General features: G+C 49.4%; 1 protein-coding gene across 2 annotated transcripts in view; it reads right to left on the reverse strand.

Annotated features, from left to right (window-relative positions):
- Positions 1-24,941, reverse strand: part of FEZ2 (fasciculation and elongation protein zeta 2) — a 198,642-nt gene that overhangs the window by 10,403 nt on the left and 163,298 nt on the right. For both annotated transcript variants that reach the window (XM_063918036.1, XM_063918037.1), the window contains one exon: positions 13,876-13,941. In XM_063918036.1, coding sequence (XP_063774106.1) covers positions 13,876-13,941 — 66 coding nt within the window. The remainder of the gene's footprint in view (positions 1-13,875; positions 13,942-24,941) is intronic.

The raw sequence follows: 24,941 nt of genomic DNA on the forward strand, positions 1-24,941 counted from the left end.
TATAAAATTCAGAAAACTGAAGCATTTAAGTTCAATATGAAATCAGCTTTAACACCTATATTCCATAGGCTCAATGAAGCAACAAAAAGTTTGTTTAATCAGTGAGAGTACCATCGAAAAAATGATCCATATTGATATACTGTATCTTTCAAAGGCATTTTTAACCAAGTCATTTTATTCTTCTTATCGACTGTCAAACAGTAGGTCTGTATGTTGTTGCAATACATCTCTACAGGCTACCCTCTGAACCATCACCTACGACCTCCAGCTGTCTCCTCTGTATGACTTATCCCCCCGGTTTATGCACCGTAAGTCCCAGCTCATACTTTCTGCTTTATAGTCTGCAGTGCTTCATCCTGGGCCCCAGGTCTTATGGAGTAAGAGCAGGAGAAGCTTGGCAGGTTATAAAACCAGGGGTGATTGCTGAAGTTGATCCGATTCTTTGCCCATTGCTGCAAATTTCTAACGTGATCTCTGGTATACCATGTTATATGGACCCCACAACAGTTCATTTACTAACAAAGGAAGAGGCATGTGGTCTCCTGCTTTCTTAACTGGGAAAGAGCTCTATAAATTCCTGCATTTTGGTTCCACTTAAGGTGCCCACTAGATGATATTATGAGAGATTTGTCCATTTCCGACGGATCGGAACTACAAATCATTCATAATAGTCCAGATCGTTCAGTGTCTGAACGATAACTATCACAATGCGCTGTTCCGTTGGTCGGAGCTTCTGATCTTCCCTGCTGCAGAGAAGATCTGAAGCTATCGTCAACGACAGCATGCTCCTGGATGCAACCACTCCCAGATCTTAAGATATATCTTATGTGTATTGTACTATATAGTTTTACCCAGGACTACCGGGGAAGTTCAAGAGAAATCGTTAACGAAAATGCATCGTTTACAGGTCTAGTGTATGGATACCTTTACACATGTGAAAGGACATTTCTTTTTTCTCAAACAACTGCAACAACATGACAAATGCATTAGGTCTGTACCAGCCTCATATGTAACTCATCACTACAAGGATGAAACACGATATAGAATCCTAGTGTTCACGCTAGGCAGTTTTAGCAGGGCGCCGCACCCTGCCGCGATTTTTTAAGGCCAAAATCCACCATGCCCTTTCTGCGGCGCCCTGCTAAAACTGCCGCCCGCTTCCTGCCCTCACAGCCGTGTAAAGATCCTGAGAGCGCGCGCTTGGGGGAAGCCCTCCGTAGGTGCTGGGCACGCCCCCAACAGTGACGCCGCCGGCCGCCCATGCCCCCTTTTAGTACCCGCAATGACCCCACCCCCTAATTTGCATGGTCGCGCCCCCTTTTCGCCGTGCGCACACACTAGTGCCCCTCTGGATCCGGCGCCCTGCCCTGCCCGGATTCTAGAGAGAACACTAGAGTTCTGTAAGTGGTTAGAGGGCTGAATATGTTGCAGTAGAAATGAATCAGGGTGCCCATCACTGGTTTAGAGTCAAGATCATCTTATTAACAGAAACACCTTGAAACTGGTACAGGTTTACTATATATTACCAAACATGTAAAGTTTTACTAATAAGCCACAAGCAGTTTGTCTTTTGTAATGGTACTAGCTGAATGCTGGGGATATTTTCTTCCTATATGATCCATTTCAGCTATAAAGAAGGCTAATCCTAGCAGTATTTTAAGCTTTATTCTCTGAAAGTGGCGATACTAAAGTTACAGGGGACTAGATTTGGAGGTGCAGTTACCCATCTAGCACAATGCACCTGTTAAAAGGCTCCTCCTCTATAGATATAATAGGCTCATTTATGTTTAGTGTGCAGACATGTCTGCCAATAGTAGGAATATACATTGATGTGCTCTTTGCGACCATTTAGTAGCCCAGGGTAAAAAGGCAGCCTGTGTTTCGCACTGTAATGGAGGCCGTGTGTCTCAGTGATTGCACTAGTCTCTGTGGAATTGATAGGCTGCACTGTCATGAAACTTGATGCGGCACAAATATGGTCGCTTTCTAGGATACTTGACAGTCTTCTAGCTAACAGAAATGCATTGCCTAGACTGGTGGATTGCCACTCGGGCAGTATGCACTCTACATATTGACATGCAGGAAATAGGCAGCCGTATGCCAGCGATAGTTAAATGCAGCTTACCATTTAAACAGCATCATCAGTATAACTGTAAACCTGCTGACATAGCGGCATGTTTAGTGTTATACAGATGACACGTGTTTTAACTGTCGGTATACTAACGCCCATCTCCTGCATGTCAAAATTATGTCCAACAAACGTTTGTATCCCCACGAAGACTTAGCCAATGATTTAATAAAAAGCAAAACTCAGTTTATATATTTCTATCTCTCGCTAATGGCTAAGATCAGGGATGTGTCTGGTTTGTCCATCAGTAAGGCAGCAGTCAATCCTCTGTAAAAAAAAATGCGGTGGAGGTCTGTGGTGGATGGATGAGGGTGGTTGATGTGATCCCAAAGAAAGCATATATTTTCACAATCCCCTAAAACTAGATTGTTAAAATGAATCTCACTGTAAAACAACATTTTGCAATACATATATTAAATTTAATGTATGTTTCTGCTGCGGGGTACACTGGGCTCCACAAGGATAGACATTGGGGTGTAGAGTAGGATCTTGATCTGAAGCACCAACAGGCTCAAAAGCTTTGACCTTCTTCCCAAGATGCATAGCGCCGCCTCCTATATCACCCCGCCTCCGTGCACAGGAGCTGTTTTGTAGTTGGTGCTTGCAGTGCAAGCATGTAACAGGAAGAGCTGCTCACAGCAGCTCTAGAAAAAGCTCTTTCTGAGGAAAAAAGAAGACTACAAGGGCTGCAGCAGAGGCACAGATTGTGCTGGATGTCAGTAGACATTGCCTGCTGCAGCCCCATCTCTCCCCCAGCGGCGCTGTACACTCCCGCGCCCTGGTTGCCGGGTACCTACAGCAGGAGGCTCCGGTTTTCTTCCACGTCAGTCACACACGGCGGGGGCATTCTGGGATCGCGTGGCCGCACTTCGGGAGGAGGAAAGTGGGTCCCGCTCGCAAGACCCGCACTTTGTCGCGATCCAGCGCGGCCGGTGGGAGGCGGGCCACGCGCGCTGGCGGTGGACACTGTGGCAGTACAGGCGATCCCACTAGATCACCAGGGCATGGGTACAGGTCAGGTTTTCTCTCTAAACCTTTTTACAAGTAGCCCGCAGTACCAGGTGGTTTTGCCAGCAGAGGGGATAAGGCTTAGACCTGGAGCCCCTCCCCCAGCCCCAGGGCGCCATTTACAGTAAATGTTCCCGCCCTGGAGCTGCATATCTGTCTCTCCCTCACTCCCTGTCAGTGTTTGGGCGCCATTTCCCCAGCTACACTGTTCATGGGACTGCTTGGGCAAATCCTCCTTTGTAAAGCCACCTGATAGTTAAGTGTCTTGTAAAGGCACAGCGCTGACTAACACTGTCTAAACGACATGTAGAATATTTAAGAAAAAGTACATTTGGTCAGGGCTATCTGGTACAAGTACCCTGTGATATACATCCAGTCTTTACTGTGCAGTGTTATATCTATTGATTACATAGCTATATATAAGCTAGTTCAGTGCAGTATTATAGTTTGTAATAACCTCTGCATGATACAACTGTGACTATGGGGTATATGCAATTCACGGCGAATCGCGGCAATTTTTCGCCGTTTTTTAATTCGACTAAATTCGCCAGGTGAATTCCGGAAGGTGGCTTCCGGAATTCACCATATTCAATGAAAAACGGATTCGCCAGAATCGCGGGCGAAAATCGGCCGATTTGGCGGATTTTGCCGCGATTTTAAAAAACGGGAAAAAACCCGGAAAAAAAAATGGCGTGGGGTCCCCCCTCCAAAGCATAACCAGCCTCGGGCTCTTCGAACTGGTCCTGGTTCTAAAAATGCAGGGGAAAAATTGGGCAGGGATCCCCCGTATTTTTAAAACCAGCACCGGGCTCTGCGCCTGGTGCTGGTGCCAAAAATACGGGGGACAAAAAGAGTAGGGGTCCCCCGTATTTTTAACACCAGCATCGGGCTCCACTAGCTGGACAGATAATGCCACAGCCGGGGGTCACTTTTATGCCGTGCCCTGCGGCCGTGGCATTAAATATCCAACTAGTCACCCCTGGCCGGGGTACCCTGGGGGAGTGGGGACCCCTTCAATCAAGGGGTCCCCCCCAGCCACCCAAGGGCCAGGGGTGAAGCCCGAGGCTGTCCCCCCCCATCCAATGGGCTGCGGATGGGGGGGCTGATAGCCTTTTGTGATAATAAAAAGATATTGTTTTTTCCAGTAGTACTACAAGTCCCAGCAAGCCTCCCCCGCAAGCTGGTACTTGGAGAACCACAAGTACCAGCATGCGGGAGAAAAACGGGCCCGCTGGTACCTGTAGTACTACTGGAAAAAAAATACCCAAATAAAAACAGTACACAGACACCTTGATAGTAAAACTTTATTACACACTACCGACACACACATACTTACCTATGTTGACACGCCGACTGCCACGGTCTCCGACGATCCGAGGGTACCTGTGAAAAAATTATACTCACCTTCCAGCGTCCAGAGGTACATCCAGGTCCAGAGATAATCCACGTACTTGGCAAAACAAAAAAACGAACACCGATCCATACCGGACTGAAAGGGGTCCAATGCTTTCACATCAGACCCCTTTCTCCCGAATCCCGGGACATCACGTGACTATTGTCCCTGAAGTCCCTTCAGCCAATCAGGAAGCGCTACTTCCGTGGCGCTCACCTGATTGGCTGTGCACTGTCTGAGCTGTCAGACAGCGCATCGCAAAGCCGCTCCATTACTTTCAATGGTGGGAACTTTGCGGGTAGCGGTGGGGTTAACCCGCGGTCAGCCGCTGACCGGCGGGTGACCTCACCGCTAGCCGCTAAGTTCCCACCATTGAATATAATGGACTGGGCTGTGCGATGCGCTGTCTGCTCAGACGCGCAGAGCCAATCAGGTGAGCGCAACGAAGTTGCGCTTCCTGATTGGCTATAGAGACCTTTCTGTGACAGCTGTCACCGACAGGTCTCTCTGCATTCGGGGATAGGGGTCTCATGTGTCAGCATGGGACCCCTTTCAGTCCGGCATGGAGCGGGTATTTGCGTTTTGTTTTTTTCTACAAGTACGTGGATTTATCTCTGGACCATGGCTGAGGTGAGTATATTGATCTTTTATTTTCAGGTACCCCTGGATTCTACATGGAGAAGAGGACCGATGTCGGCGTGTGAACATAGGTAAGTATGTGTGTGTCGACGTATGAAATAAAGTTTTACTTTCACGGTGTGTGTGTCCTGTTTTTATTTGGGTATTTTTTTTCCAGTAGTACTACAGGTACCAGCGGGCCCGCTTTTCTCCCGCATGCTGGTACTTGTGGTTCTCCAAGTACCAGCTTGCGGGGGAGGCTTGCTGGGACTTGTAGTACTGCTGAAAAAAACAATATTCTTTTCATGATCACAAAAGGCTATCAGCCCCCCCATCCGCAGCCCATTGGATGGGGGGGGACAGCCTCGGGCTTCACCCCTGGACCTTGGGTGGCTGGGGGGGACCCCTTGATTGAAGGGGTCCCCACTCCCCCAGGGTACCCCGGCCAGGGGTGACTAGTTGGATATTTAATGCCACGGCCGCAGGGCACGGCATAAAAGTGACCCCCGGCTGTGGCATTATCTGTCCAGCTAGTGGAGCCCGATGCTGGTGTTAAAAATACGGGGGACCCCTACTTTTTTTGTCCCCAGCACCAGGCGCAGAGCCCGGTGCTGGTTTTAAAAATACGGGGGATCCCCTGTCAATTTTTTCCCCGCATTTTTAGAACCAGGACCAGCTCGAAGAGCCCGAGGCTGGTTATGCTTTGGAGGGGGGACCTCACGCCATTTTTTTTTAGGATTTTACCGTTCCAGCAATAAAAAAATAAAAATAAAAAAATAATATTTTAAAAAATATATAAATAATATTTGTGCCTCCAAAAAAAAAAAAAGAAAAAGTACCTAATCCCTTCTAATATAAATAGATCTGCTATTCCCCAAAAAAAAAACACAAAAAAAAACATGTTTAAATTTTTTTTATTTGTTTTCACCCTCCAAAGTGTGGCGGATTGAAAATGACGAATTTGCTGTCTAAAAGCACTGCTGTCGAATTTCCAAACTTGAATTGAATATGCTTTGGTCGAATTGCAGCACTTGTATCATTGCAGAAAAGTCGAATTTGCAAAAATTCGAATTTCAAAAAGTCGAATTTTGAAAGTCCGTTTTTTGGTCGGAAAGCACTGAATTGCATAGGCGAATTTTTTTTTTGGTCGAAAATGACCCGAAATTCGACAATTTCGGGAATTCGACCGCAATTGCATATACCCCTATATGTGTGTGCATTAGCTTGCTGTGTGACCTCCATTTAGTGTCTCTCACTCAGCTTGCCATCCCTATATTCTATAACCTGAGGGGGCTAGGTGCGTCAGGTTTATAATACTGTAATATAGTATATTTACAAGATATACTATAATTGTATTTTTCTCTGTGATTTTAGTCACCATATCTCTCCTGAATCCCTGTTTGTGCTGAAAACACTGTGCAGGGGTTTGGGTCAGGTATTGTGCTGCTGACAAATTGTACTATGTTACCTTATACTGCAAGTTATAACATGTCTGCTTATGAGGGTAACTGTTCTGGGGCTGAACACACTGGTAGTGGTGCTGAGGCCACAGATACTTTTGAGGAAATTACAGCAGCTGAGGGCTGGTTCTAGGGGTTCTTTACCCCCAAGTGGGACTATAGCAACTGGGGTCCAGAATGACTCGCCGTGGGCTACCGTCTCTACGCTACTGAATACGCTAGTTACTAAACTAACGCCCCCTATGGGACCTCCTATGCCAGTTCAACCGTATATGGTCCCCGCGGCAGATTGGTTCATAACTGAGCGAACAGTCCCTGACTACTAAAAAGTCTAACCCTCGCCCGCTTAAGACCAAGGAGTCCTCTAAGTGGGCCATTACTTCCTCACAATCCACTGCTGTCACCGACACCTCGTCTGATGAGGATGGCGTTTACACTGACCCCACAGATTCTGACACTGATAATACTGATGGGGATAGTAGTTCACAAGTGGATGTTCCTGATCTATTGGAGGCTATTACGGTTGATCCCAAGCCATCCGTTCCTCCTAAGAAACCAGATAGATTCAAGCGTCAGAAGGTGGTTAAACAAGTTTTACCTTACTCTGATCACCTGGTTGATATACGTCAGGAATTCTGGTAAAAATCCAGGTAAGAAGTTCGTGCCTCCCAAGAAGCTGCTTGCTCGCTATCCCCTCACGCCAGAGCTGTCTAAAAATTGGGAAACGCCTCCTCCAGTGGACTCGCATGTGACTAGAATGGTGGTTTCCTCAGCTCTACCTGTCACTACCGTCACGTCTCTGAAAGAGCCTACGGATAAACGTGTGGAGGGTTGTCTGAAAGCGATTTACACCCTCACGGGTGCTGCACAAAGGCCCACTATTGCAGCAACAAGGGCTGCAGAGGCTATTGAAGCGTGGGCCCTAGAGTTGGAAGCTGAAATCTCTTCTGACCATGCTAGATATTGTCACAGCTTCTCACTATATTAAAGAGGTGGCTTCTGATGCCGGTATTCTAGCAGCCAAGACCTATACTACATCAGTCCTGGCTCGCCGGATATGGTGGCTGAAATCCTGGTCCATGGATCTGGATTCTAGAAAAACCCTGGAGGTACTCCCTTTCAAGGGAGATATTCTGTTTGGGGAGGACTTAAATAAGATAGTGGCTGATTTGGCTACTGCCAAAACTGCCTGTCTGCCAAGTACCACACCTTCTGTGTCGAAGGTTAAAGGTACTTCCTTTCGTCCTTCAGGTAAAACAAAAAGGTCAGGCGTACCACAAGCAGGCCCGCACTTCCAAACCTGGTAAGCCAAAGCCCAAAAGAGCCTGGGCTGCCCATCAGCCAGCTTCCAAGACCGATAAGCCTGCCGCATGACGGGGCGGGCCTCCCCCTGGGGGATCCCAGGGTGGAGGGCCGGCTTCTAGGGTATACCCAAGAATGGTTGAAGATGCCTGGGTACGGGAAGTCGTCACTCGAGGTTACGCCATAGCCTTCAAAAACCGTCCCCCGCATCGATTTTGCCTGACAGACGTCCCTTTGGATCATGAAGAGAAAAATGGTGAACAAAGTGTCGCTGGCGCTAGATCCGTATGGATGTGTGAGAGACGCCAATAGCGGGGTTCTGTATCCCTGAATGGGGATTTAATCCTTCCAATGATAAATGGTATCTCAATAACGATAGATATAAAACACATATAAATATTTATTGTTAAAAACATACAATACGTGAATACTGAAAGTGCATGGTGACCATGGACAATCCAAGAAGGTGACTTGTGCTGTTTTTCTTTATAAACCACAAAAAGTACTCTCACCCTTTTGCTGTGGTGCGGTGGGCTAGCTTATGAAATAAGCTGGTGTGGTCCTGGGCTGAGTTAGCCTAGCACCACCGCAGAAGATTTATCAGCATGGATTCACCTCCAGTTCACATGTGCTTCTCCTCAGTCCAAAAACCAACGCGTTTCGGTTCCACAGAACCTTTCTCAAGATTTGGATGAGGATTCCTATCCTGTGGTGTCTTTTATACCTGATAGATGAGTTACTTAATTGATTAATTGATTATGATGTCACTTCCTGTTTTTTCAAAACGGAAGTGACATATTTGTGTTCCAGTGTAATTTTGCAAAATGTTCCTTCCATTAAAATATTTTACTCTGTTCATATTTGGTAAATTATCACATTATCTAATAGCTCCACTTCGTTCTATGTAAGAAATGTCCAAAAACGGGCCAGATCTCAGCCGTCTATTGACTTCCGTTACGTCAACCGGAAGTCACATGGGCGCGTTGTCATATCCGCTTCCTGTTGTTGCTGGGCCGCATGCATCTACTCCCTCCGGAAGTAGCGGTAATCCGGTCCACGCATGCGTTCCACACGGAGCGGCAGGGAATAACCGCAATCACATGGGCGTAGTGTCGTTTCCGCTTCCTGGTGTCGCTGGGACGCTCGCATCTTCTCCCTCCGGAAGTAGCGGAAATGCGGTCCACGCCCACCCACTCTATAACCTTCTTTGTGGTACTTTATATATATAAAGTACCACAAAGAAAGGTATAGAGTGGGTGTTCCCGGCCTCTCTAAGTTTATACATGCCAGCATTTCATCCCTCAACCAAGATGGCTGAATACACTTCACAGCGATAATTCTCCAACGTGCCATGTGGAACGCATGCGTGGACCGCATTTCCGCTACTTCCGGAGGGAGAAGATGCGAGCGTCCCAGCGACACCAGGAAGCGGAAACGACACTACGCCCATGTGATTGCGGTTATTCCTTGCCGGCTCCGTGTGGAACGCATGAGTGGACCGGATTACCGCTACTTCCGGAGGGAGTAGATGCATGCGGCCCAGCAACAACAGGAAGCGGATATGACACCGCGCCCATGTGACTTCCGGTTGACGTAACGGAAGTCAATAGACGGCTGAGATCTGGCCCGTTTTTGGACATTTCTTACATAGAACGAAGTGGAGCTATTAGATAATGTGATAATTTACCAAATATGAACAGAGTAAAATATTTTAATGGAAGGAACATTTTGCAAAATTACACTGGAACACAAATATGTCACTTCCGTTTTGAAAAAACAGGAAGTGACATCATAATCAATTAAGTAACTCATCTATCAGGTATAAAAGACACCACAGGATAGGAATCCTCATCCAAATCTTGAGAAAGGTTCTGTGGAACCGAAACGCGTTGGTTTTTGGACTGAGGAGAAGCACATGTGAACTGGAGGTGAATCCATGCTGATAAATCTTCTGCGGTGGTGCTAGGCTAACTCAGCCCAGGACCACACCAGCTTATTTCATAAGCTAGCCCACCGCACCACAGCAAAAGGGTGAGAGTACTTTTTGTGGTTTATAAAGAAAAACAGCTCAAGTCACCTTCTTGGATTGTCCATGGTCACCATGCACTTTCAGTATTCACGTATTGTATGTTTTTAACAATAAATATTTATATGTGTTTTATATCTATCGTTATTGAGTTACCATCTATCATTGGAAGGATTAAATCCCCATTCAGGGATACAGAACCCCGCTATTGGGGGGTCTCACACATCCATACGGATCTAGCGCCAGCGACACTTTGTTCACCATTTTTCTCTTCATGCTATATTGGGAATTGGTGTTTTGTCCCCAACCGAACAGTGTGTCTGGGCGGCTCTTTTTGTTTTACTGCGCAAATCTGGTATTGTACAAATCTTCTTTTATTGAATTGTCCCTTTGGATCAGACAAAGGCAAAAACTCTACATTCGGTGGTACAGACCCTCCTGGACACAGGAGTGGTAGTACAGGTGCCTCTTGCTCAGAGAGGCCGGGGGTAATATTCTCCGCTATTTCTAGACACGAAACCGAATGGGTCCTCCCGGCCCATTCTCAACCTCAAGGCATTGAACAAGTTTGTGAAAGTCTCCAAGTTTCGTATGGAAACCCTTCACTCTATAGTTCTGGCCTTGGAACCTGGGAATTATATGGTCTCCCTGGATATACAGGATGCTTACCTGCACATTCCTATAGCAGTGTTGCATCAGTAATACCTGAGGTTTGCAATTGGCAACCTCCATTACCAGTTTCGGGCGTTACCTTTTGGTTTAACTACGACTCCGCGAGTCTTCACCAAAGTTATGACGGTGATGACGGTGGTTCTCCGCCGTCAAGGGGTCAGGATCCTATTGTATCTGGACGACTTGTTGATCCTGGCAAATTCCCCATAACATCTCCTACGTCATCTAGATCTGACTGTCCGGTTTCGGCAAGCCCACGGGTGGCTCATCAACTGGAAGAAATCCTCCCTGGTCCCTGCTCAGAGCATGGTGCACCTGGGAGCGCTATTGGACACTCACAACCAGCGGTTGTTCTTGTCTCAGGAGAAAGTCCTGAAGCTTCAGGACAGAATTCGTTGCTTCCTTTCTCGTCCCAAGTGTCGATACATTCGGCGATGCAGGTGCTGGGCCTCATGGTGTCAGCATTCGACATGGTGAAGTATGCTCGATTCCATTCTCGCCCCCTCCAGAGGCTGATTCTGGCCTAGTGGGACGGCCTGCCTCACCGGATCAGGTCTCACATGATCTCATTGACTCCGGAGGTACGTCTGTCGCTGTACTGGTGGGCTCCAGGCCCAACGATTGTGCAGGGGCTGTCCCTTCTGGATATCCGACTGGGTCCTGTCGACGACAGATGCCAGTCTAAGGGGTTGGGGCATGGTGCTGGAGCAACACTCCCTTCAGGGTCGGTGGACCAAGGAAGAGTCTCTCCTCCCGATCGACATTCTGGAATTGCGGGCGGTCTTCAACTCATTGAACCTGGCCCTGCATTTAATTCAGAACCGTCCTGTTCAAGTACAGTCGGACAACGCCACCACAGTGGCTTACATAAATCAAGGCGGCACTCGAAGCCGTTTGGCAATGAAGGAAGTCTCACGGATTCTGCAATGGGCGGAACGCCATCTACCGGCCATATTCATTCCGGGAGTCCTGAATTGGGAAGCAGACTTTCTCAGTCGTCAGGACGTACACGCCGGAGTGGGGGGGCCTCCATCCAGAAGTGTTTCAACTCTTAGTGGAAAGGTGGGGCCTTCCAGACGTAGATCTGATAGCGTCTCGACACAATCACAAGGTTCCGGTCTTCGGAGCAAGGACAAGGGATCCTCAAGCAGCATTCGTGGATGCGCTGGCGGTGACGTGGAGGTTTCGGCTGCCGTACGTGTTCCCTCCAGTGTCACTCCTGCCCAGGGTAATTCGGAAGTTCAAGCAAGAAAGAGGAATCCTGCTTCTCATAGCTCCAGCGTGGCCCAGACGGCACTGGTTCTCAGACCTGCAGGGCCTATCGTCAGAGCGTCCAATCCTACTTCCACAACGCCCAGACCTCCTCGTTCAGGGCCCCTGTGTCTACAAAGACCTAGCCCGGCTGTCTGACAGCGTGGCTCTTGAAGCTTCCGTCTTGAGGGCTAAAGGGTTTTCTGAGGCGGTCATTCAAACTATGTTGCGGGCCTGGAAACAGGCTTCTGCTCGGATTTACCATAGGGTCTGGCATTCTTACTTTGTTTGGTGCGCATCTAACAATTATGACGCTTCCTAGTACAGCCAAGTTGTTGGATTTTCGTCAGCAGGGCCTGGACTTAGGCCTGCGTCTGGCCTCCCTCAAGGTTCAAATATCTGCCTTGTCGGTGTGGTTTCAGAGAAAGATTGTGATCTTACCTGATGTGCATACCTTTACTCAGGCTGTGTTGCGTATCCAACCTCCCGATGTCCCGCCTGTGGCTCCTTGGGACTTGTCGGTGGTTTTGGAGGCGTTACAAGAGTCTCCGTTTGAACCTCTTGGTTCAGATGATCTTAAGTGGCTTTCCCTTAAGGTGGTGTTTCTGCTGGCTATTGCCTCAGCTAGCAGAGTGTCGGATTTGGGTGCCTTGTCTTGTAGTTCCCCATATCGGATATTTCACCGTGACCGGGCGGTTCTTAGGACTCGTCCCGGTTATTTGCCTAAGGTGGTTTCTTCGTTCCACCTTAATCAGGAGATTGTGGTCCCGGCCCTTGTCTCTCCTGATCGGTCTCCCAAAGAGCAGTCTTTGGATGTGGTACGGGCTCTCCGTATCTATGTGAAGAGAACTGCTTCTATTAGGAAATCTGATTTTCTCTTTATTCTGTTTGGGTTTCACAAACGGGGCTGGCTTGCTCACAAGCACACTTTGGCCAGATGGATTAGAATGGTGATTGCACATGCTTATGTGAGGGCTGGTCTGTCGGCTCCTGCTCACATTATGGCCCATTCTACTCAGTCAGTTGGACCTTCCTGGGCGGCCCGCCGTGGTGCGACCCTTGAACAATTGTGCAAGGCGGCTACGTGGTCCTCAGTGAACACGTTCATAAGGTTCTACGCCTTCGATACTGCCGCTTACCAGGATGCTTCCTTTGGACGCCGGGTTCTTGTGCCCGCTACAGTGCATCCCCTCCCATAAGGAACTGCTTTAGGACATCCCCAATGTCTATCCTTGTGGAGCCCAGTGTACCCCGCAGCAGAAAACGAGTTTTATGGTAAGAACTTACCCTTGTTAAAACTCTTTCTGCGAGGTACACTGGGCTCCACAAGGCGCCCACCCTGACGCACTTAGCTTCTTTGGGTTGGTGTGGCTATAGCCGCTGACACTTTCTCCTGTTGGGAGAGTGTGGTGCTTGTGGCAACTTGCAGTTGTCGTCTTTTACTTGCTACTGCATTGGGCTGGTTAACAAAACTGAGCTCCTGTGCACGGAGGCGGGGTGATATAGGAGGCTGCGCTATGCATCTTGGGAAGAAGGTCAAAGCTTTTGAGCCCGTTGGTGCTTCGGATCAAGATCCTACTCTACACCCCAATGTCTATCCTTGTGGAGCCCAGTGTACCTCGCAGAAAGAGTAAGTTCTTACCATAAAACTAGTTTTCATATTTATGATAAACAAGTAAAAACAAAACCCTAAATCATCCATTTGCATTAGTGTTATGACACTCTAAAGTGCAATTTTACAGAAATTTCCCTAGTTTGTTAATGTATTTAACATTTATTTTTGATTTAGTAACAGGTGATTAGTACCTTGAAGAGACTTTAACCACTTGTCTGGCATGGTCGCATCAAATGTGACCATGCCAGACAAGTGATCTATCTGCCGTGCTGCCGATCACCGCTGATCGGTAAGCACAGCCGGATCTCCCCGCTCAGCGGCTGCAGACAATAGCAGCTGCTGGGGAAGTGTAACTTAACCCCACCAAGCCCCCCCCCCCCCCCCTCAGATGAGAGAACATACCTTTTAAAATGTAGTCTGTTAGCAATGTTGGTACTCTCTCACTGTCATCTTTCATTGCATGGAGAACTGCAGAGATAAAAACAAGCATTAACGCTATACGAACACAAAGTAATAGTCAGATGTAGTCACCATGATATTGTGAAGCAGATCTGATGCGCTACCAAAAAAAGCAGCATCAACATAATTGTTAGCCTCTGTCCATAGCGGCATACATCCACATGGGGAAAGCATGCAATAAACAAATCTGGAGGAATCCACAGACCCCCGCACCCCAAATGGGAGGCAGCTCCATTTTAAGAAATCAACCAGAATGTAAGCAGGCTCACCGGCAGCCAAGATGCTGCCTCTTCCGGTCACATCACCGAGTAAGGAGGAGCACAGCCCCAGAACAAACTCATCACCTAGAGTCCCAGATCTCGATGTGTACAACCACATGGGAAGTAACAAAATTATGATGGCTATTTCAGCCTCCATGGAAGTAGCATATATGGCTGGTCAGGAGACCAATGTTAAGCAGATACTGGAATGCCTTAAAGACACCGATAAGCAAAAGAGCTGGTGAAAAAATCTCTACTTTGAATGTTTATGTGAGTGTATAGCATCTGAACAGACTAAAACTCCAACCATTTGGAAATCATGACTGCGAGAATATCATAACACAATACAAGCTTCAGCACGGTCTTGCTAGATCACAGATTATGATAGACTAATCTCATAGGGCACCAAGCACAATGGCACAGACACTGAGCAACCTAAAGAAGTCAGAGGAGAGCTACATTTCTACCGGCAGAGAGAAGAAATGAGAGGAATGACCTGTTTACCTGCCTTACTCTCCTCCAATTGTTATATGCCCTCACAAATACAGATACCGCATACAGGTGGCAGTACCCAGCTCATGAACAGGAACAAAAAAGGCAAACGACCTGCCAAGTTTGTTAACTGCTGCTATCAATTATTACACTTTAAACTGAACCCCTTTCCTTTACATGTCTGCAGGATTCTTCACACTATCATTTGCAATTGCTTGAAAACTGCAGGACCGACAAACCCTTAACTATAGGCTACACTTGTCCTCCAGACATATGCAAGTATTGTCACGCACCATAAATCATCATGACCCACCATAACTCTGTATCATGAGTCACCATTTCTAGGACAGGTAACCTTAACACATGCCTGTTTAGGTATTACTAGAGGTTCCTCCAAAGCTATAGATGAAGGGACTGTACATTATTACTGAACAGGACTCTTTACTGCCAGAGGAAGTAAAACACACAGTATTTCTCAGAACCCAAAATTCAGACACTTGCTCCCACAAATCCTATGGGAAGCCCACAGATGTACAATTAAAGCTAAGCTTGTACAGATTAAACCAAAAATAAACATCAAGTAAAGTTTAATAAATGCTGGGTAAGAACAGGTGCAGAAAACCACCATCATATAGCATGCAAGCGGGTGTAGTACTGGTGACCGGCGGTCTCCTGACCGCCGGTCACCTTACCGACGCCGGGATCCCGGCAGCATACCGACGCCAGGATCCCGGCGGGGAGGGGCGAGTGCAGCAAGCCCCTTGCGGGCTCGGTGGCGACCTGCGGTCGCCACGGGTTCTATTCCCACTCTATGGGTGTCGTGGACACCCACGAGTGGAAATAGTCCCTGTTGGTCGGCATGCCGACCATCGGGATAGTGAGCCGTCGGGCTCACGGAGGAGGTCATGTGACTGTCGGTCAGCTGACCGGCGGTCACATGAATACCACCCAATGCAAGCAGCAGACAATATGTTGAAATGTTCAGGAGTAAGGTAAAAGTATGGCAGATTCCTAACCAATCCGCACTGGAACCGCGGAATGCAAACTTAGACCATAGTCCTTGAAAATCATGATGGACACAAACTTCACATCAATTCATTCAATAAATTTACTCCTCTCCCTCCATAAAAGAAAAAACTTAAATCAAATCAATGCAGTAATTGAGACTAGAAAGACTGGATAACCATAACGCCTATATAAAGGACACTCATCTAACCCCATTTTACAAAGTTAGGACAGAGGAATTTCTCGCCATTCAAGTCTGAGGCTTCACCAATGCATTTTAACCTAGCCTTCTATACGACAACCTTACTGCATAAGAAAATTAATGAGCTATTAGTATAAAAAAATATATAATAAACCACAAATGCCCACTAACACTAATATTTGTGTTTGTACCCTTCCTGTATACAGTCTGGTAAAAATAGGATTTTAATACGTACTGGTAAATCCTTTTCTCTTAGTCCATAGAGGATGCTGGGGACTCCAAAAGGACCATGAGGTATAGACGGGATCCGCAGGAGACATGGGCACTTTAAGACTTTAAATGGCTGTGAACTGGCTCCTCCCTCTATGCCCCTCCTCCAGACCTCAGTTATAGGAACTGTGCCCAGGAAGACGGACATTTCGAGGAAAAGGATTTTTTTAACCAAGGGTGAGATACATACCAGCTCACACCACAACACACCGTACAACATGGCATTTAACTCTCTCGATGTGGTCAGAGCTTTGAAAATTTATGTTGCCAGAACGGCTCGTATTAGGAAAACGGAGGCTCTGTTTGTTCTGTACGCTTCCACCAAGATTGGGGCTCCTGCTTCTAAGCAGAATATTGCACGCTGGATCTGTAATACAATTAGGCATGCTCATTCTACGGCTGGATTGCCGTTACCGAAATCAGTGAAGGCCCATTCTACCAGGAAGGTGAGCTCATCTTGGGCGGCTGCCCGGGGTGTCTCGGCGCTACAACTTTGTCGGGTTCAAACACTTTTGCAAAATTCTACAAGTTTGATACCCTGGCTGATGAGGACCTCATGTTTGCTCAATCGCTGCTGCAGAGTCATCCGCACTCTCCCGCCCGGTCTGGAGCTTTGGTATAAACCCCATGGTCCTTTTGGAGTCCCCAGCATCCTCTAGGACGAAGGAGAAAATAGGATTTTAATACCTACCGGTAAATCCTTTTTAGTCCGTAGAGAATGCTGGGCGCCCGTCCCAGTGCGGACTCTATCTTCAGTACTTGTTCATGGTTATTGCTTTTGCTACACAAAGGTTGTGTTTTAGTTTCGATCAGCCTGTTGCTGATTTTTTTGTTCATGCTGTTAACTGGTTTGGCTTCAGAAGCCACAGGTATCACAATAGGTTGGTTCATGTGAAACGAAGAAACCACCTTGGGTAAATATTGTTGACGAGTTCTCAACTCCGCTCTATCCTCGTGGAAAATCAAATAGGGGCTTTTGTGAGACAAAGCCGCCAATTCCGACACCCGCCTTGCGGACGCCAAGGCCAACAGCATGACCACTTTCCAAGTGAGAAATTTCAACTCAACCGTTTGCAAAGGTTCAAACCAATGTGACATAAGGAACTGTAACACCACGTTAAGGTCCCATGGTGCCACTGGGGGCACAAATGGAGGTTGGATGTGCAGTATGCCTTTCACAAAAGTCTGTACTTCTGGAAGCGAGGCCAATTCCCTTTGAAAGAAACTTGATAAGACAGAAATCTGCACTTTAATGGAGCCTAACTTCAGACCCGCATCCACACCTGCTTGTAAAAAATGGAGAAACCGACCCAGCTAAAATTCTTCCGTAGGAGCCTTCTAGGATTCACACTAAGACACATATTTTCTCCAAATACGGTGGTAATGCTTCGCCGTTACCTCCTTCTTAGCTTTCAGTAGAGTGGGGATGACCTCACTGGGAATACCCTTTCGCGCTAGGATTTTGCGTTCAACCGCCACGCCGTCAAACGCAACCGCGTTAAGTCTTGGAACACGCACGGCCCTTGTTGTAACAGATCCTCTCGTAGAGGAAGAGGCCAGGGATCTTCTGAGTAATTCCAGAAGATCCGGATACCAGGCCCTCCGTGGCCAATCTGGAACAATGAGTATCACCTGAACCCTTGTTTTTCTTATGATCCGTATCACCTTTGGGATAAGTGGAAGTGGAGGGAATACATAGACTGACTGATACACCCACGGTGTCAATAGGGCGTCCACTGCTACTGCTTGAGGGTCCCTCGACCTGGAACAGTATGTCTGAAGTTTCTTGTTGAGGCGAGACGCCATCATGTCTATTTGAGGAATTCCCCAACGACTTGTCACTTCTGCAAAGACCTCTTGATGAAGACCCCACTCTCCTGGATGGAGATCGTGTCTGCTGAGGAAGTCTGCTTCCCAGTTGTCCACGCCTGGAATGAAGACCGCCGACAGAGCGCTTGCCTGTTTTTCCGCCCAGCAAAGAACTTTTGTGGCCTCCACCATTGCCGCTCTGCTCCTTGTTCCGCCCTGGCGGTTTATGTGCGCCACTGCGGTTATGTTGTCCGACTGAATCAGGACGGGCAGGCCGCGAAGAAGATGTTCCAGAACGTTTATGTGCAGACAAGCCTCCTGGCTTGACCATGTTCCCTGGAAATTTTGTCCCTGTGTGACTGCTCCCCAACCTCGGAGACTTGCATCCGTGGTCACCAGGATCCAATCCTGGATCCCGAACCTGCGTCCCTCTAGAAGGTGAGAACTTTGGAGCCACCACAGGAGGGAAATCCTGGCCCTGGGAGAGAGGCTTATCTTCCGGTGCATGTGTAGGTGAGACCCGGACAACTTGTCCAACAGGTCCCACTGAAAAACCCTGGCATGGAACCTGCCAAACGGGATGGCCTCGTAGGCCGCCACCATCTTTCCCCAGCACCCGAGTGCATTGATAAATCGACACCCTTGCCGGTTTCAGAATCCCCTTGACCATGTTCTGTATTTCCAGAGCTTTTTCCATCGGGAGAAAAATTCTCTGTAGTTCCGTGTCCAGAATCATGCCCAAGAACGACAGCCGCGTTGTCGGAATCAACTGTGACTTTGGCAAATTTAGGAGCCAACCATGTTGCTGCAGAACTGTCAGGGAGAGCGCAACGTTTTTTCGTAACTGCTCCTTTGACCTCGCCTTTATCAGGAGATCGTCCAAGTACGGGATAATTGTGACACCCTGCTTGCGCAGGAGCACCATAATTTCCGCCATTACTTTAGTGAAAATCCTCAGCGCCGTGGAAAGACCAAACGGCAACGTCTGAAATTGGTAATGACAATCCTGAATATCAAACCTCAGGTAAGCCTGATAAGGAGGATATATGGGGACATGTAGGTAAGCATCCTTTATGTCGACTGACACCATAAAATCCCCCCCTTTCAGACTGGAATTCACTGCTCGGAGAGATTCCATTTTGAATTTGAATCTTTTCAAATATAGATTGAGGGATTTTAAGTTCAGAATCGGTCTGACCGAGCCATCCGGCTTCGGGACCACGAACAGGCTTGAATAAAACCCTTCTCCCCGATGTGACGGGGGTACCGTGACAATGACTTGCTGTTAACACAGCTTTTGTATTGCAGCGTACACCACTTCTCTCTCCGGAAGAGAAGCTGGCAAGGTCGATTTGAAAAATGGGGGGGAGGGGGGGAGGCACGTCTTGAAACTCCAGTTTGTATCCTTGGGCCACAATTTACAGCACCCAAGGAACCAGGCCTGAGTGAGCCCAGACCAGACTGAAGAGCGGAAGACGTGCCCCCACTGGTGCGGACTCCCGCAGCGGAGCCCCAGCGTCATGCGGTGGACTTAGCAGAAGCCGGGGAGGACTTCTGCTCCTGGGAGCTTGCCACAGCCGGTGATCTTTTTCCCCTTCCCTTACCTCTAGCAGAAAGGAAGGAGGACCCTCTTCTTTTTTTTAATTTACTAGACCGAAAGGACTGCATCTGATACGGAGGCGTTTTCTTTTGCTGTGGAGGGACAAAAGGTAGAAAAGAGGACTTACCCGCGGTAGCTGTAGATACCAGGTCCGCGAGCCCCTCACCAAACAAAACACTACCCTTATACGGCAGTGCCTCCATAGCCCTCTTAGAGGTCTCCTTGCTGAGACTGCCATGGCATTGGCCCTTGATCCCAAGAGGCCAATATCTCTCGCAGCCTCCCTTAGATAGACTGCAGCGTCCCCGATATGACCCAGCGTCAAAAGAACGCTATCCCTATCCAGGGTGTCCAAGTCAGATAATAAGTTATCTGCCCACTTTTCAATAGCACTACTCACCCATGCTGATGCCACTGCAGGTCTGAGCAGTGTACCCGTAGTGACAAATAGATTTCAAGGTAGTTTCCTGCTTACGATCCGCAGGATCCCTTAGGGCCGCCGTGTCAGGGGACGGAAGTGCCACCTTCTTGGACAGCCACGCTAGAGCCTTGTCCACATTGGGGGTCAACTCCCACTTTTTCCTATCCTCAGAGGGAAACGGATATGCCATAATAATTCTCTTGGGAATCAGCAACTTTTTATCAGGAATTTCCAAAGCCTTTTCAAAAAGAGTATCAAGTTCATGAGAGGGAGGAAATGTTACCGGAGGTTTCTTTCCTTTAAACATACAGACCCTTGTCTCAGGAACAGCAGGGTCTTCCGTGATATGTAACACTTCTTTTATTGCCACAATCATGTACTGAATGCTCTTAGCCAGTTTAGGATTCAACCTGGCATTACCATAGTCAACACTGGAGTCCGAATCCGTGTCGGTATCTGTGTCTGCTATATGGGTAAACAAATGTTTTTGTGACCCTGAGGGGGTCTGAGTTTGTGACAAAACATCTTCAATGGATTGTCTCCATGTTTGGTTCTGAGACTCAGATTTGTCTAATCTCTTATGCAACGAAGCCATATTTGCATTTAAGACACTCCACATATCTACCCAATCAGCAGTCGGCGGCGCCGACAGAGTCACTCCCACATTCTGTTCTGCCCCCACACCAGCCTCCTCTTGGGAAGAGCATTCAGCCTCAGACATGTCGACACACGTGTACAGACACCCACTATCACACTGGGCTATAGGGAACAGACCCACAGTAAGGCCCTTCAGAAAGACAGAGAGGGAGTTTGCCGGCTCACACCCAGCGCCTCACCCGGTCTGAAGGAATCTACAGTACAATGCCCCAACACCAAATATGCTGTGCCCCCCCTGTTTTTGCACCCTGTTACTTGTGACAGAAGTGAAGGACCAGGAGCAGCGTCTCTGCAGCTTGCTGTGAAGAGAGAAGATGGCGCTGACAAGAGCTGGAAGGACGAAGCCCCGCCCCCTAAATGGCACGCTTGAGTCCCGCTTATTTCTAAACTGGCGGGGGTCTGTATACAGTGCCTGGGCACTGTATACCTCTTTGCCAGATCCCAAAAAGAAGTTTTATTGCTGCCCAGGGCGCCCCCCCTGCCCCTGCACTCGTGTAGTGCAGTTTGTGAGCGGGAGCAATGGCGCGCAGTGCGACCGCTGCGCGATACCTCCAAGACTGATGTCTTCTGCCGCCTTCACTGAAGTCTTCTTTGCTTCGGTTACTCACCCGGCTTCTCTCTTCTGGCTCTGTGAGGGGGGACGGCGGCGCAGCTCCGGGAACGAGCAGCTAGGCTATACCAAGTGATCAGACCCTCTGGAGCTAATGGTGTCCAGTAGCCTAAGAAGCAGAACCTTTAACTCACAGAAGAAGGACTGCTTCTCTCCCCTCAGTCCCACGAAGCAGGGAGCCTGTTGCCAGCAGTTCTCCCTGAAAACAATAAACCTAACAAAGTCTATTCTAGAGAAACTCTGTAGAGCTCCCCTAGTGTGTGTCCAGTCTCTCTGGGTACAGAATCTAACTGAGGTCTGGAGGAGGGGCATAGAGGGAGGAGCCAGTTCACACCCATTTAAAGTCTTAAAGTGCCCATGTCTCCTGCGGATCCCATCTATACCCCATGGTCCTTTTGGAGTCCCCAGCATCCTCTAGGACGAAGGAGAAACTATCAAATAGGTGCCTATCACTATAACCTGGCTGGAGTCCATGGTGGCCTGAGGCCGGAGAGGCTCCAGCCACGCGGTAAATGGCCGCCACGGCACTGAAGGGGTTAACCCCTAGTGCCCGGCGCCATTTTAACAGACAAAGGGCGCTTGGCGCCAGGTTTTAAATGTGTTGGGCGCTAGGCGCCGTGTTTTATAAACTGTTAAAAAAGACTGTATTTCAATGTGCCGTGGTCCCGGACCACTCCGGAGACCACGGCAGTGAGGGCAGCCCCCGGCGCGCTCAGCAGAGTGTGCGCGCCGGGGGAGAGGGCAGCCGCTGACCGCCGGAGTCCAGGAGCTCCGCTCCCGGCAGCGATCGATGCAGCCCCGGGCGCACTGGAGTGTGCGCGCCGGGGAGAAGGGAGAGCCGCCGCTGGGGGCCGGGAGCTCTGCTCCCGGCGCCTCAGCCCATCACGGGTGGCCAGCCGCGGCAGCCGGGACGGACGTCCCGGGCTGCTGGCCGGCAAGGGGGGTGCGCCTGAAATCAGCGCCGCATACAGGGGACCGGGCTAGCCGGCTCCCTGCGCGGCGAGGCCACCACAGGCGCCGCTCATGGGGGACCGGGCTAGCCGGCTCCCTAGCGGCGTGGGTGCAATTAGGCTGGTGAGAAGTATGATGAGCGCTGGGGTCCGGGAGCTACGCTCCCGGCACCTCAGCGCTGCAATAGAGCCAGAGTCACGGCGGCCGGGACAAGTGTCCCGGGCCGCCGGGCTTCGGTACAGGGTGGTGCGCCGCTGCGTGCGGCGAGGCCACAAAGTTAGTGCCACACTGGGGGGACAGGGAGAGCCAGCTCCCTGGACCCCAGTGGCAGGCAGGCAGGCTGGAGGGTGGGGGAAGCCAGCCCCATACCTCCAGCACTGAGAGAGCCCTAGCAGCCAGGCTGCAGGGCTAGGGGAGCCAGCACAGACAGGGTCCTAGCAGCCAGGCTGCAGGACTAGGACACAGTATTCCACAAACCAGACATTGTGTAAAAAATAATAGAAAGTACAGTGTGTTGTAAGGCACTGCAGTGCCTAGGTATGTGGAGCCTGTGCAGGCTCAGAGTGTATTTAAATGTATAACATGTACAGTGTGATTTAAATGTAATGTATTTAAAGGTAAATTGCACTTACTTGGTTGAGTGTCCCAGGAGGGGGGAATCCATGGCTGTGCAGGCTGATGGATTCTCCCAGACCTTTTCCCCAAAAACGGAATGCTTTCCCATCCAGCCTCACACTTCCAAGGGGCACAGGGAGAAAGAGAAGCAGCTCAGCTATGAAACAAGCTGAGTAGTTTCTTGGAGCTCCATGGAGATCACCCGTAGTGGCCTAGAAACCTGAACCGGGGAGCCAGGCTGCCCAGCTGTGGAGCCCAAATCCAGGCTGCAGGCAGTGAGCTGGGTCCCGGGCAGGTTTCTGGAAGTCAGATTTAGGAGGGAAAACTTCCCCCCAGCCAGACTGAACGGCACCGGGGCGTATCCTGATCCTCCAAGATGGGAGAGTTAAAGGAGACCGACCACTCCCCACTGTCCATAGGGGACAATGTAAGCTGTGCATGAGACCAAGGCATGCACAGCTCATGGGTAAACATTGATTGGTTGTGCACCACAGGGCGGGCTTACCCCCTGTGGTAAGGGGTCTTGGAGAGGGATAAAAGGAGGGCAGTTGGCCCATAGGATTGTGTATTGAAACATCTTATTCTGCTGAAAACATCTGATTGTATGCTGTTGCCCCTAGCAATAGGGAGGAGCCTTTTTAAAGGATATCATTGAGCAAATAAACATTATTGCCTCAAGAAGACTGCTTCATCTTGTGACCTACAGGGTTAGGCCAAACCTAGCCCGTCCTCCGGCTGTCCAGGGAAGCACCTAGCGTCTCCAAGCTCCGCCTTCCGCCAGCTACCGGTAGAGGCCTAGCAAGTGGCTAGTGGGGATTCGTCAGCACCACACAACTGTGGTAAGGCAGTGCGTCGGCACATACAGAGCAGAACTGTGGTTCCAAACGCCACGGCCGGTTAGGAGTTTGGTGGTGGCAGCAAAACCCGCCCACAACGCAGTGGGTGGAGTCAGTAACAGGCGGTTACTGACGGTAAGCGGGAATCCCCTATGTGGTCAGGCCTCGTGTGACTTGACCTTCCATTCTGTGCGCAGTCAACGGGACGCAAAAGCGGCGAGTGCTTTCGTACGGTACCGTCCTGTCACAGAAATTGGTGGCATAGTGGTGGGATTATCCCAGGCGGCTTTTCATCACCCGATTGGAGAAGCCGAGCTACTCAGGAGAGGAGTAACTGCAGCGCAGTAGAACGCACAAGATGACGGAATTCAGCGGAATGTCCAAGGGCGATCTGGAGATCGTGTGCCAGGAGAAGGGTGTGGATATCCCTTCCAACGCGTCCAGAAGCGTCATGAAGGCGGCGCTCAGGAGCGTGGAGGAGTCTCATCGGGCGGAGGTGGAAAGCACTGACGGCATCAGCATCGCAGAGGACGGCCCAACAGTGGACCTTCGTAAGGAACCGGTGAGAACCACAAGCCCCGCCCTCTCTCACCGCAGCAATGTTTCCCAGCAATCCCTAGCAGGGCCAGGATCCCAACGTCCCAGGGGGGGCGGCCCGGATACCCTAGCAGATCGGCTAGCGGAATTGGGGGAAAGGGCAACGGAGCTAGAGCGCTTGATCATCATCCAGATGTGGCGTGATGAGCGGGCACCACAGGCCGTGGTACCCCGGGAGCCGTTGTCAGCTGTTGTACACAGATCGGGACGCATTCAGTTTGCCAAGTTTGTAGACAGTGATGGGGACATTGATGGACATTTGCAAGTCTTTGAGAGGACTTGTAAACTACACGATCTACCCAAGTCAGAGTGGGTGAGACACCTTGTGCCCACTCTGCATGGAGAGGCCTTGGAGGCCTATCGAGGAGTGGCCGCGGAGGACTGTGGGAACTATGACGAAGTCGCGAAGGCCCTCCTCCAGCGATTCTTCATCACTCCAGAGTCTTACAGGAAGAAGTTCAGAGACTTGCCCAAGAATCCTAGCAGCACCCATGAGCAGTTCGCCAACCAGCTGCGGCAGTACGTGGTGAAGTGGGTGAAGGATTCGGAAGCCACTACATGGGACGCACTGATCGACCTGATCTGCAGGGAGCAGTTCTACCGCAGGTGCGCCCCAGAAGTGAAGGTGTGGGTGCTAGATCGGGAGCCACCCAGCTTAAAGATGGCTGCCCAGTTAGCAGACAA

Source organism: Pseudophryne corroboree, chromosome 4 (assembly GCF_028390025.1).
Source record: "Pseudophryne corroboree isolate aPseCor3 chromosome 4, aPseCor3.hap2, whole genome shotgun sequence".
NCBI classification, from domain to species: domain Eukaryota; kingdom Metazoa; phylum Chordata; class Amphibia; order Anura; family Myobatrachidae; genus Pseudophryne; species Pseudophryne corroboree.